This window comes from Wyeomyia smithii, chromosome 2 (genome assembly GCF_029784165.1).
Source record: "Wyeomyia smithii strain HCP4-BCI-WySm-NY-G18 chromosome 2, ASM2978416v1, whole genome shotgun sequence".
NCBI classification, from domain to species: Eukaryota; Metazoa; Arthropoda; class Insecta; order Diptera; family Culicidae; genus Wyeomyia; species Wyeomyia smithii.
Genome location: NC_073695.1, coordinates 71,648,426 through 71,660,828, shown reverse-complemented (window position 1 = coordinate 71,660,828; position 12,403 = coordinate 71,648,426). Strand labels below are relative to the sequence as shown.

General features: G+C 32.4%; 1 protein-coding gene across 14 annotated transcripts in view; it reads left to right on the top strand.

The window, feature by feature from the left end:
* Positions 1-12,403, top strand: part of LOC129725247 (collagen alpha-1(XVIII) chain) — a 698,730-nt gene that overhangs the window by 269,606 nt on the left and 416,721 nt on the right. For all 14 annotated transcript variants that reach the window (XM_055680820.1, XM_055680831.1, XM_055680826.1 and 11 more), the window contains exon 5: positions 11,080-11,618. In XM_055680820.1, the coding sequence (XP_055536795.1) occupies positions 11,080-11,618 (539 nt within the window). The remainder of the gene's footprint in view (positions 1-11,079; positions 11,619-12,403) is intronic.

Below are 12,403 nucleotides of genomic sequence, written 5' to 3'. Positions count from 1 at the left end.
GTGTTCGACGCAGAATGAGTTTTTTCTCTTGTTGGGTAAAATTTTCCTTGGACACCCTAGCAGAACGCATTCGTCAAATTCTAGTAATTTTTAGAAACTAGAATAGTTTTCCAGTAATATGGAACTGGTTTCATCAAAATTGATTATTTTTTCGTTAAGTTCTGACTATTCGAAAGTTGACAAAATTTTGTCTGCCTCAATCATTTTGTCTACCCCTGTTGATTCATCTACATAGTACCTATATAGTTCCTTTTTTTGTAACTGTGTGTGATTAGAGGTAGGTAATTCAAGTGGGTAAATATTGTGTGATGGAAGCGAAGTGTATCGCTTGATAGGTTATTTCACCAAATACAAAAAAAAACACAAAACCCTCTTAAATAAACTAATTTGTATCTGAGTTTTGAATGAACGTTATCAAGCCCTTGACGCCCCGACTGTTTCACGACTGCAAAAATATTTTAACTTTTTGATTACCGTTTCTGGTGAGCAGTTTTCAATATCTTATAACGCATTTTGTTCTAATATATGTCCAATTGTACGTGAAATGCCAAAAATAATATAGGCCCTGATGATGTTCGTAGGACGCAACGTCGGTGATGAGCAGATGTAAATCAACATATTTAATTAGACTGCAAGCCAAGATTCTTTTTTAAATTTTAAAATATTAGAATTGCTCCAAACCACGAATTAGAAAGCAAAATACAAAGAAACTAGAAACAAGTAACAACAAACAACAAACAACAAACAAGAAACAACAAACAACAAACAAGAAAAAAGAAACAAGAAACAGGAAACATGAAACAAGAAACAAGAAACAAGAAACAAGAAACAAGAAACAAGAAACAAGAAACAAGAAACAAGAAACAAGAAACAAGAAACAAGAGACAAGAAACAAGAAACAACAAACAAGAAACAACAAACAAGAAACAAGAAACAACAAACAAGAAACAAGAAACAAGAAACAAGAAACAAGAAACAAGAAACAAGAAACAAGAAACAAGAAACAAGAAACAAGAAACAAGAAACAAGAAACAAGAAACAAGAAACAAGAAACAAGAAACAAGAAACAAGAAACAAGAAACAAGAAACAAGAAACAAGAAACAAGAAACAAGAAACAAGAAACAAGAAACAAGAAACAAGAAACAAGAAACAAGAAACAAGAAACAAGAAACAAGAAACAAGAAACAAGAAACAAGAAACAAGAAACAAGAAACAAAGAACAAGAAACATGAAACAAGAAACAAGAAACAAGGAACAAGAAACAAGAAACAAGAAACAAGAAACCAGAACCAAGAAACAGGAAATTAATTTTAATAACTATTAAATCATTTATGATTCATAGAATTAACAAATCTGTTTTAACTCTAAAATCTATAAAATCCACAAAATCTATAAAATCTGTAAAATCCGTTTAGTCAATAAAATTTATAATATCTAAAACAAATTTAAAAAAACCTGAAAATTCTATAAAATCTTCAAAATCTGTAAAATTCACAAAATCTATAAAATTTATTAGATTTTTAAAATCTATTAGATCTATATTATCTATGAAATCTATAAAATCTATAAAATTTATAAAATCTACAAAATCTATAAAATCTATTAAATCTATAAAATCTTTAAAATATATAGAATCTATAAAATCTATAAGATCAATAAAATCCATAAAATCTAAAAAATCCGTAAAATCCGTCAATCTATAAAATTTATAAAATTAATAAAATCATTGAAAAATGTCCAGAAAAATCAATAGAATTTACGAAAGCTTAATCAAAAGAATCTGCAAAATCTCTAAAATTCGTTTTATCTATAAAATTAATATAATTTTTAAAATCTCTTATGGATGGGGTATCGAACGTCTTCAGCAGTGGTTTTCTTTGACGGGGTTGCTGCAGAAAACCTACCGAAGAAAACCGCTGCCGAAGGCGTTCGATAATTGAAAAAATTCTAAAAAATCTATGATATCTGAAAAATCTTCAACCCTCTAGTGCCCAAATTAGTTTTAAGACGAACTTCGAAAAAATCACCATGAAGCTTTGAATGCTGAAGCTAGGAAGCATTTTAGTGGATCAACTGAAGACCGTCTAAAGGCGGCACTGGGCACTAGAGGGTTAATATCCACAAAATCTATAAAATTTTGTGGATTTTATAGATCCTATATTTTTTATAAATTTTGTGGATTTTTTAATCCACAAAGTCCATAAATTCTATAGAATCGATAAAATCTATGACATCTGAAGAAACTACAAAATCCATTGAATTTATAAAATCTTATAAACTGTAAAATATCTGAAATCTAATGAATCCATAATATCTATATATGCTATAAAATGCATAAATTCTGTAAAATCTATAAAATCAATAGAAAATACAAAATTCTACAAATATGTATACTGAATTCATGAAATCTATAAAGTTTATTAAATCTATTAATTCTATAGAATCTATAAAATCCAGAAAATTTAAACAGATTTTGTTTTTAAAATAAATTAAAGCAACATGTTTGTGGGCTTAGGCACAAACTGGACTGATTTATTTTTTTGATTCACAATGATTAAACACAAAGGTCGTCAACGCTTATTCTCTCAACTCGGCAGTCTCGGTGCTATTGAATCGATAACCGATGCGAACAGAATACTGCCATGTTTGTCGATGTAATTAAATTTTATTTATTTGCGTTCTTAATTTCCCTTAGATCTATAAAATCAGTAGAATGTATAAAATTTGTAAAAAGAACAATAGCTCTGAGATAATCTTTAGATTTATAAAATCGATAAAATCTTGTGGATTTATAGATTTTATTGATCTTACAGATTTTTTCAAATTTTATGGACTTTGTGGATTTTGTAATCCACAAAATCTGTAAAATATTTAGAATCTATAGAACCTATAATATCTACAAAATGTATAAATTCTTCAAAACCAAAATAAAAAATCTATAATACAGTCATACCTCGATATAAGGCAACTTTATTTTTATTTTCGTTATGTTATATCGAGAGATTTAGAGAAAATTTCAACAAGCAAACAAAATTTTTTAATTGATGCAAGACTGTGAATCGTTTCTGAAGGGTGCTTGAAAATCTATTTCCCATCACCGATTAGTATTTTTAAACCTTCCTTATGCCCATTTTGGACAATTTTCACATTGGTTTCAAAACTTACTACAAACATTTTTTGAAGCAATTCATAGCCCAAAAACAGTTGCTGTATCATTTATTTTCAATTTCAATACATTTAAAAAGTTACGTTATATCGAGGTTAGGGAGCTGCGTAGCCGCAAGGTTATAGAGTCCGCTTTGTCGAACGGATGGTTGTGGGTTCGATAAGCATGGGTTTATTCTCAGGCTCCCCACCAGTTACCCTTCCTTTACGCTGAAATCTAAAACCTTTGCGTGACTTCCTCCTAACAAAAAAATAAGTCCCTCTTATCAATAAAACTGGCCAGAAGGAAGCACGACGAAACTTCTCCAGGGAATTATAATTGGTGATATTTGGCAGGAAGGAACGAGGTTTGGTATAGGAGAACAGTAGGCGTGTAAAAGGAAAGGTAGCACAGTACACACAAGCACTGATAAAAAATAATAATAAGCATGCCACTTTTCAATAGCGGTATTGCTAATAATAGAAGTACGGGATACAGCAGACACCCGGGCATATCTCAAAACAGATCAACGATTATGGTCGCAGTGAGAAAGTCCATACAGGAAAAAAAATATATCGCGGTTGGCTTATATCGACTGTATCTATGAAATCTATAATATAAATAAATATTATAAAATGGGGTATCGGCTGTATTATCGTCAGGTTTTACCTATTATCGTCCAGGGGGTTAATAAAGTCATAGAGAACTAATATTTTGCAGAGAGGTGCTCTACATTATGAAGAACCATCATGCAAGGAATTAACGATCTTGGACATCATTTACCCCCACGACGATAATAGGTAAAACTTGACGATAATAGAGCCGATACCCTATATAAAATCTATTAAACCTATAAAATTTATAAAATCTGTAAAATCTACAAAACCAATAAAATCTATAAAATATATAAAATCTAGAGAATGTATAAAATTTTCAAAAAAACTGAAAAATCTATGAAATTTTCAAAACCTATTGAATCAAAATTATATGCGAAATCTGTAAAATACATGAAATCTATGAAATTTATTAAATGTGAAAAATCTCGATATTTAAAATCCATAAAATCAATAAAATCTATGAAATCTATAGAATTAATAAAATCTAAAAAATCTGTAAAATCCGTTGATTCTATAAAATTTATTGAATCTATAAATTCACAAATTCTATAAAACCTATAGAATCGATTAAATCTATAAAATCTGTAAAACTACAAAATCCATTAAATCTATAAAATACTAGCTGACCCGGCAAACTTCGTCTTGCCCATTTATGTGTTCAATATAAACATTCCAAATTCATTGATTCCTTGCGATTTGTTCATAGTCTGCAAACGCATGGCCGATCGGCCATAGGATATGATCAAAGTCGAAAGGCAAATCGTTTGAAATGATTGGTTTTATCGGAATGACAACATCCTCCACTTTTGGCTTCATTTTCAACTGTTTTTCTGGCATCAATCTGGTTCCGGAAATACCCATATTGGGTGGTGTTCAGTAATTTTGTTGTTTTCCAGAAACTGAAACTGAATATTGGGTGTTATTTGGTCATTTTGGGCTATTTTCCAGACACCAAAAGTCGCCATCTTCAGATCATCATCAGAAGAAGGAGAGGTGTCAAACTATTATGGACATATTTGTTACCCCTAAAAATATACACCTGCCCAATTTAGTTCCATTTACTTGGTTAGTTATTTGTTACATCTAAAAACATGCACATATCAAATTTGGTTATATTTGCTTGATTGGTCCTCGAGCTGTACGAAATTTGTGTTTCGTTTGAATGGGATCCCTTCCTTATAGAAAAGTGAGGGGTGTTAAACCATTATGGACATTATTCACCTGCCGAATTTGGTTCCATTTATTTGGTTAGTTCTCGAGATGCGCAGTAATTTGTGTTAAAGGGGAGCTGCGTAGCCGCAAGGTTACAGAGTCCGCTTTATCAAGCGGATGGTCGTGGGTTCGAATCTTAGTAGAATCAGGCCATTCGATGACAAAAAAGGACTTTCAAGCGTGGGTTTATTCTCAGGCTCCCCGTCTTCCTTTACGCTGAAATCTATAATACCTTTGCGTGACTTCCTCTAAACAAAAATTAGTCCCTCTTATCAATAAAACTGGCCAGAAGGACGCACAACGAAACTTCTCCCGGGAATTCTAATTGGCGATATTTGGCAGGAGGAACGGACCTCGGTATAGAATAACAGTAAGCGTGTAAAAAGGAAGGGTAGCACATTACACACAAGCACTGATTAAAAAATAATAATAAGCAATGCTACTTTTCAATAGCAGTATTGCTAATAATAGAAGTGCGGGATACAGCAGACACCCGGGCATATTTCACAATAGATCAACGATTCTGGTCGCAGTGAGGAAGTCCATACGGAAAAAAAATTGCGTTTAATTTGTATGGAACCCCTCTCTTTCAGAAGAGGGAGGGGTGTCGACCAATATGGATATATTTGTTACCCCTAAAGACATCCATATGCCAAATTTGGTTCCATTTGCTTGGTCAATTTTCGAGATGTGCAAAAATTTGTCGTTCATTGTATGGGACCCCTCCCTTCCAGAAAAGGGAGGGGTCTCAAACTATCTTAGTCACCTTTCTCGGCCCCTAAAACCCCTATATACAAAATTTCACGCCGATCGGTTCAGTAGTTTCCAAGCCCATATGAATCAGATAGACAGACAGACAGACGGACAGACGGACAGACAGAGCTGCATTTTTATATGTTTAGATAAAAGATAGAAAATTGTAAAATATGCAAAAATCTATACTGCCGCTCATAGCAAGTCCGTCCCATTTGCGTTTTGGTGCTGATGAGAAAACAGCAATCAAAAATCGTAACGCTTTAGGTGGAATTTTGCACTCAAATGCTTCTTCAATCAAGACCATCAACAGAATTTAGTACTGCAATGACAATCTAACACGTTTGCATCATAAAACTTGCAGACACACCGGAATTTGATTAAAATATGTTGAAAACCATAAGCTGGGACTCACATGCGATAACTTTTACAGTACGTAGCCAGAATAATAGCAAGTCAGTCCCATAGCCAGCTACGACCGGTGATGAAAAACAAACTACTGCAAACCGATGGCGGTGCTATAGCTTGCGTTTGGAATGAATCCATCGCTGATCAATTCATAAATGACCTTCTCTCGTGCATCATTGAATAAGCTTTTTGTGAGAAACATAACACAATGTACCAACTGCGCCGTTCAAAGTTCAAAAAGATTTTCTTTTTACATTTGCATTACATACTACTAATAAATTCAAAACCAGTTGAGGTGTAGGAACTTGTTCTAAATTTTCCTGAGAGCGGTCACACGTTCGTGTCGGCGGACAGCTTCCACGTAGCAGTGGAAGCAAATATGAAAACACCTAAAGCTTAGGAAAATGTTTGCTCCGTTAAAAATAGCTAAGTAGCGTACCGAAGTATTTGATATGACTGACAAATTTTTCAAAACGAAATTCACGACAATAATTGATCAATTCTAACTCACGTCTCAACATAAAATACGGATAAAATACGAAAACTAGTATTTACTAACGAAAACTCGAACTAATAATACAGTGACACACCTAAAGCGTTCACTGTCAACAAACAACAGCTGAAAGAGGCTACTGGTGGAAACTTTGTCTTGAAGAAATCATTGTCCTATCACCTAGAGCCACACGATGTAGAACGCGTAAAATTCAATCAAACCTCCTATCGAATATCACTTGGTACATCCAATTCTAAACCTGAAGACCATAAGTTGTGGTAAATATCACATTTTTCATCATTATTGGCTGTGGGGTTTAATTGCGAAGATTTTTACTAAGGGACCGACTTGCGATCACCTTTGCTATGGGACAAACCGACTTGCTATTTTTTTCATTGTTCCTCAGAACGAAGTATTCAAAAAAAATTTTTTTTTTCGAAAGTAGATATAAAAAGAAATTGATTCCATAAATAAACTCAAAATTGATAAAAATGCAATTGGGACGGACTTGCCATGAGCGGCAGTATAATATCTAAAAAATCCATAAAATCTATAAATACTAAAAAATGCATAAATACTGTAAAATCTATAAAACATATAAAATACGTAAAGTTTAACAAATCTATCAGATAGACTGAATTTATGAAAGCTATGAAATCCATAAAAATCTATAAAATCTATGAAATCAAAAAAAAAGTCTGCAAAATCGATAGTATCTAAAAATTTATAATTTTTTTAAAATCTATCAGATGTATAAAATCCATAAAATGTATAGAATCTATTGAATCTACAATATCTAAAACATGTAAATCTACAATATTTATTAAATCTATAAAATCTTCAAAATCTATATTAACTATAGAATCTATAAAATCTGTAATATCTTGAAAATAATATTTATAAAATATATGTATATAAAATACGTATATAAAATCTATAAAATCCATAAAATCTGCAAAACCTATAAAATCTATATTTTTTGTAATTCAATAAAAGAATATATCTGTAAAATCTTTAAGATCTATAAAATCTATTAAATCTATAAAATCCATAAAATATATAAAATTAATGAAATCTGAAAAATCCGTTGAATCTATCAAATTTATTTAATCTATAAATTCAGAAAATCTATAAAACCTCTAGATCTAAAAAATCTATAGAAACTACAAAATCCATAAAATATACAAAATCTTAAAACTATATAATATGTAAAATCTAGAAAATCTAAAAAATCAATAAAATCCATGAAATCTATAAATTCTAGAAAATGCATACATTTTGTAAAATACATAAAATATATAAAGTTTTACAAATCTATAACATCTCTGAACTTATGAAATCCATGAAATTTATAAAATCCATAAAATCTATAAAAAATAAAAAATCCATGAAATCTATAAAATCTGGAAAAAAAAACTTTAAAATATGTAAAATCTAGTATATCTAATTAAATCCATAAAATCTATAAATTCTATCAAAGCATAAATTCTGTAAAATTTATAAATATATAGAAAGTTAGACAAATTTATAAGATCGACTGAATTTACGAAAGCTATAAAATCTAGAAAATCCATAAGATCTATAAAATCGGGATAATCCATAAAACTTGCAAAATCCATTAAATTTTAAAATCTATAAGATCTATAAAATCCATACAATCTATGAAGTCAAAAAAAACAAATCTGCAAAATCTGTAAAATCGATAATATCTATAAAAGTTATAAATTCTTCGAAATCTATAAGTTCTATAAAAAAAACATAGAATGTAAAAAATCTATTAAATCTATAGCATCTAACAGCAAAGCCTTGGTGCTACATTCCGATTCGGAACTCGAAATATCATTAATCATACACAGACTACGCAGCCAACCGTTTAGTGTGCAGGACAATTGCGGGGCTAGAACTGCGATTCTACTAACACTAACAGTTACTCCCGAGCCGAGACTCGAACCTACGACGTCTGGCTTGTTAGACCAGCATCGTACCTTGAGACCAGCTGGGAGAACGGTCGTACAATCTAGAATCTACGATATCTATAAAATGTATAAAATCTACAACATCTTTAAAATATATAAAATCTTTAAAATCTATATAAACTATAAAATCTGTGAAAAACGGTAATATCTTCAAAATAACATCTATAAAATATATTTATAAAATAGATGAAATCTATGAAATCTCTGACATCTATAAAATTCATAAAATATAAAATGTCTATAAATTCTATACAACCTACAAACCTACGCTATAAAATCTAAAAAAAAACTTTGAAATCTATAAAATTATAAAAATCTAAAAAATTCAAAAAATCTATAAAGTCTATAGAATCTATAAAATTAATTAACTCTATTTAATCCATTTAATCTATTAAATCTATAAAATCTTAAAATATATTAAATTTATAAAATCAATAAAATCTTTAAAATCAATAAAATCCATTAAATCTATAAAATCTACAAAATGCATAAAATTTTTGAAAACTATTAAACCTTTGAATTGTATAAAATCGTCAAATTTATAAAATCTATTAAAACCAAAATATCTATAAATTTATAGACCTTCCGAATTTTGTTATGAGGTAGGTCTCAGAAGTCTAGTCTTCTCAAAAAAGTTCCATTCCCACAGAAAGATCATACATTCAATTGCTTCGTCTGAAATAGTGTATTTTCCCGACATTCTTTCGCCGGAATAAAGTAGGCAACAAAAATAAGACTACCGATAAAGATTTCCTTTCTTGGTAACTATACGTGATAGGGACAAAGCCAAGAAAAAAGAGGCCAACAAAGAATAGCGAAAAAAACTGGAAAGAAAATTGGCTCTAACAAGATAAGTTAAAGTTGAACTTGTTAAAATAATCTAGCAACAGATTATGTTCCGGTCGGACATTTTTTTCTTTACGCGTACGAATACTCATGTGAAGATTGGATTCGATTATCTGGACTATCAAAAAAAATCATTCCGGATAATCTAGTTTTCCGGATAATCGAAACACAGAAAAAAATATTCAAATTTGCGAATAACGAACATAAAATAATTCCCTTTTTTTATTTTACTGGTATAATGGCATAACCAGAAATTATTTCTGAGGCAAAAAGAGGTTAAATTTTGAGAAGCAAAAAAAATTAATTGGACATTGAATATTGATATTTCGAACATGTCCCAAACATGCCGGAAGTGACATAAATGGTAACAAATATTCTAAATGGGATGGCAATGGTGAAATTCCGGAATGAAATTCATAAACGAACACCGAAAAAATAAAATTCCGGATAATCGAGTCTCCGGATAATCCGGAGTATATATAAAATGGACAAACTTTATAAAATCAGAAATTTGATGAAAAATAAGACTTTTGAGAGTATTGAAGAGAAAGGCAGTAGCAAAACAAGATTAGAGAAACAGTTACCAAACTACTGACGCTCACGACACTCGCTCTAGATACGAGTTGCGTAGTAGTAGGGGTATGCTTGTGGGGGAATTCGGAAGAGAGAGAATAGACAGACATTCGATGCATCCTTGCGTTGCAGAGTCTAAAAAGGAATATTTTTCCGACATTCCTCCACCGGAATAAAGTTCTAATACTAAACACCTAGTTTCCCGTGGGAGAAACAACTACGATATCGGCAGGCAACAAAGCCAAGAATTGAAAATAACAGGAAAACCCGGAAGAGAGTATATAAACTGAATTTGTTTAATTAGCCTAGCAAAAGATTTGATTCCGGGCGGTTATTATTTTCTGCGCACCTACGAGGACTTATGTATTACAAGAGTCTGGCAAAGATCTGTAAGACTAACTTAGTCTTCGCAGTCGTATTTCCGAAAACAGTGCTCCATGTTTAACCGATGAAATATAAGTAGGTATAAAATTTTCTAAATTTTCTGTTGACAATCTTTTTGTTGCGAAATGTCTTAGAATGTATGAATTACCGAGTTATGATGTTGTCTTTATACATTTTTTTAAACGTCTTTTTGGGAGTCAAAAAATTTTTGAATAGGCTGGCTTGAAAAAAATTAAACAACAGTTTCATAAATTTCTAAGACATTTGGCCTCGTCACTGGAACCAATAACATGCATAAACTTTGTAAAAATTAGAAAATGCTTTATATTTGTGGAACAAAATCGATAAAGTTATCGAGAGAGTCATACAATTTAAACAATGTTGCAGAATCTACAAATTTTTTAAATAAAAATATTGATATGAATTCATTACAAAAAAATCTTTCACATAGCAAAACAATTCCCAGATTCTCAAACAACCAGGTACAACCTGTGTACCATGTCTCTTACCAAAAGAGCGGCATATTAATAGCCTTCAAGTATGCAACAGTGTAGTCCATTTGCATAAGAGTCAGCGCAAACTATAGGTTAAAAGCATTTTCGTGTTTTCTTTGTGCTCTAAAAATCATACGCCTTGCTTCATTCATATTTCACTCTCACTGATCCACACAGATGTCTTCGCGGAGTACGACCTGCTGCTGGCGATTAAAATCCCCCCAGAGGATGGCATCACTTTCGTGGATGGATCGGACGGCTTTCCGGCGTTCGGCGTGGACTCCAACGCGGACATCAAATCCCCCTACCGTACCATCCTGCCGGACAAGGTGTCGGAGTTTACGATCATCGCAACCGTTCGGCCCGGCTCCCGCTCCGGAGGTTACATTTTCAGCGTCGTCAACCCACTGGACACCGTCGTCCAGCTGGGACTGCTGCTGGAACCGGTCCAGGCGACCGATCAGTGGAACATCACTCTGATCTATACGGACCCCAGCCAGCGGAGCAGTCAACCGCTGGCTTCGTTTCAGATTCCTTACACCAAGTCATGGATCAAGTTGATTTTTAAGGTGCTTAGCAATCAGATTGTGTTCTACAATAATTGCGTTGAAACAGAAACAGTCACGATTAAAAAGGAACCGCGGGTGTTGTTTTTCGATGGAGCCTCTACACTGTATATAGCCCAAGCTGGGCCCATACTGAGAAGAAACTTCGAGGTAAGTACCAGGCTTTTCCTTTTATCAAATGACTTGTCGGACCATTTCCAAAGAAAGAAAGAAAGAAAAAACGATGCTACCGGACACAACAGGAGAAAATTGTCTACATTTCACGCTTGGTTGGGTGGCGACGAATGGTAAGCACGCTTGGTGGAATTTAATTTAAACGTTACATTATACATATACTCGCTGGGTTCCTCTGGTAGGGAGCAACTTTACACACGGTCTAGCACCGTAAAAACAGTTTATGCAAATGAACCATTCTTCCTGGTGCACCAGTTCAGACAGGATGGTGTTTTAACAGTACCATATTAGCTCCCCATAAGTCCGTAAGCCGTAGTATCAACCAGGAGCCAAACCAGGATGTGCGAAACCGTGTAGTGATCCACATCGTCGACAACGATGACATCGATAACATACGTTTGCTGCTTATGCTTGACACCATCTGGGACCAATTATAATGGTTGTTCCCCCGTTAAGGATGATTTTAATGCGACATATGCAAACATCTAGTATAAATTGAAAGAAGAGTTTATCACTTTATTGGGTTGTTTACACTTGCAGAGTAAATTAGCTTGCACATGATGATAGACAGATTTTGAATTATGAGCCAACGATGTGGGTAAACATTCAATATGATGAGCGTACAGCTTACCCGATCAGTCAAAAATATCAGCATCATAACAAATCTTGATATTTTGTAACAAACTTTTTGCATCAACTTATGTTCTAAACTTGGTCTCGTTGAAAGTTAAAATATCAAAATTCCTATCAAAATTGCTTAT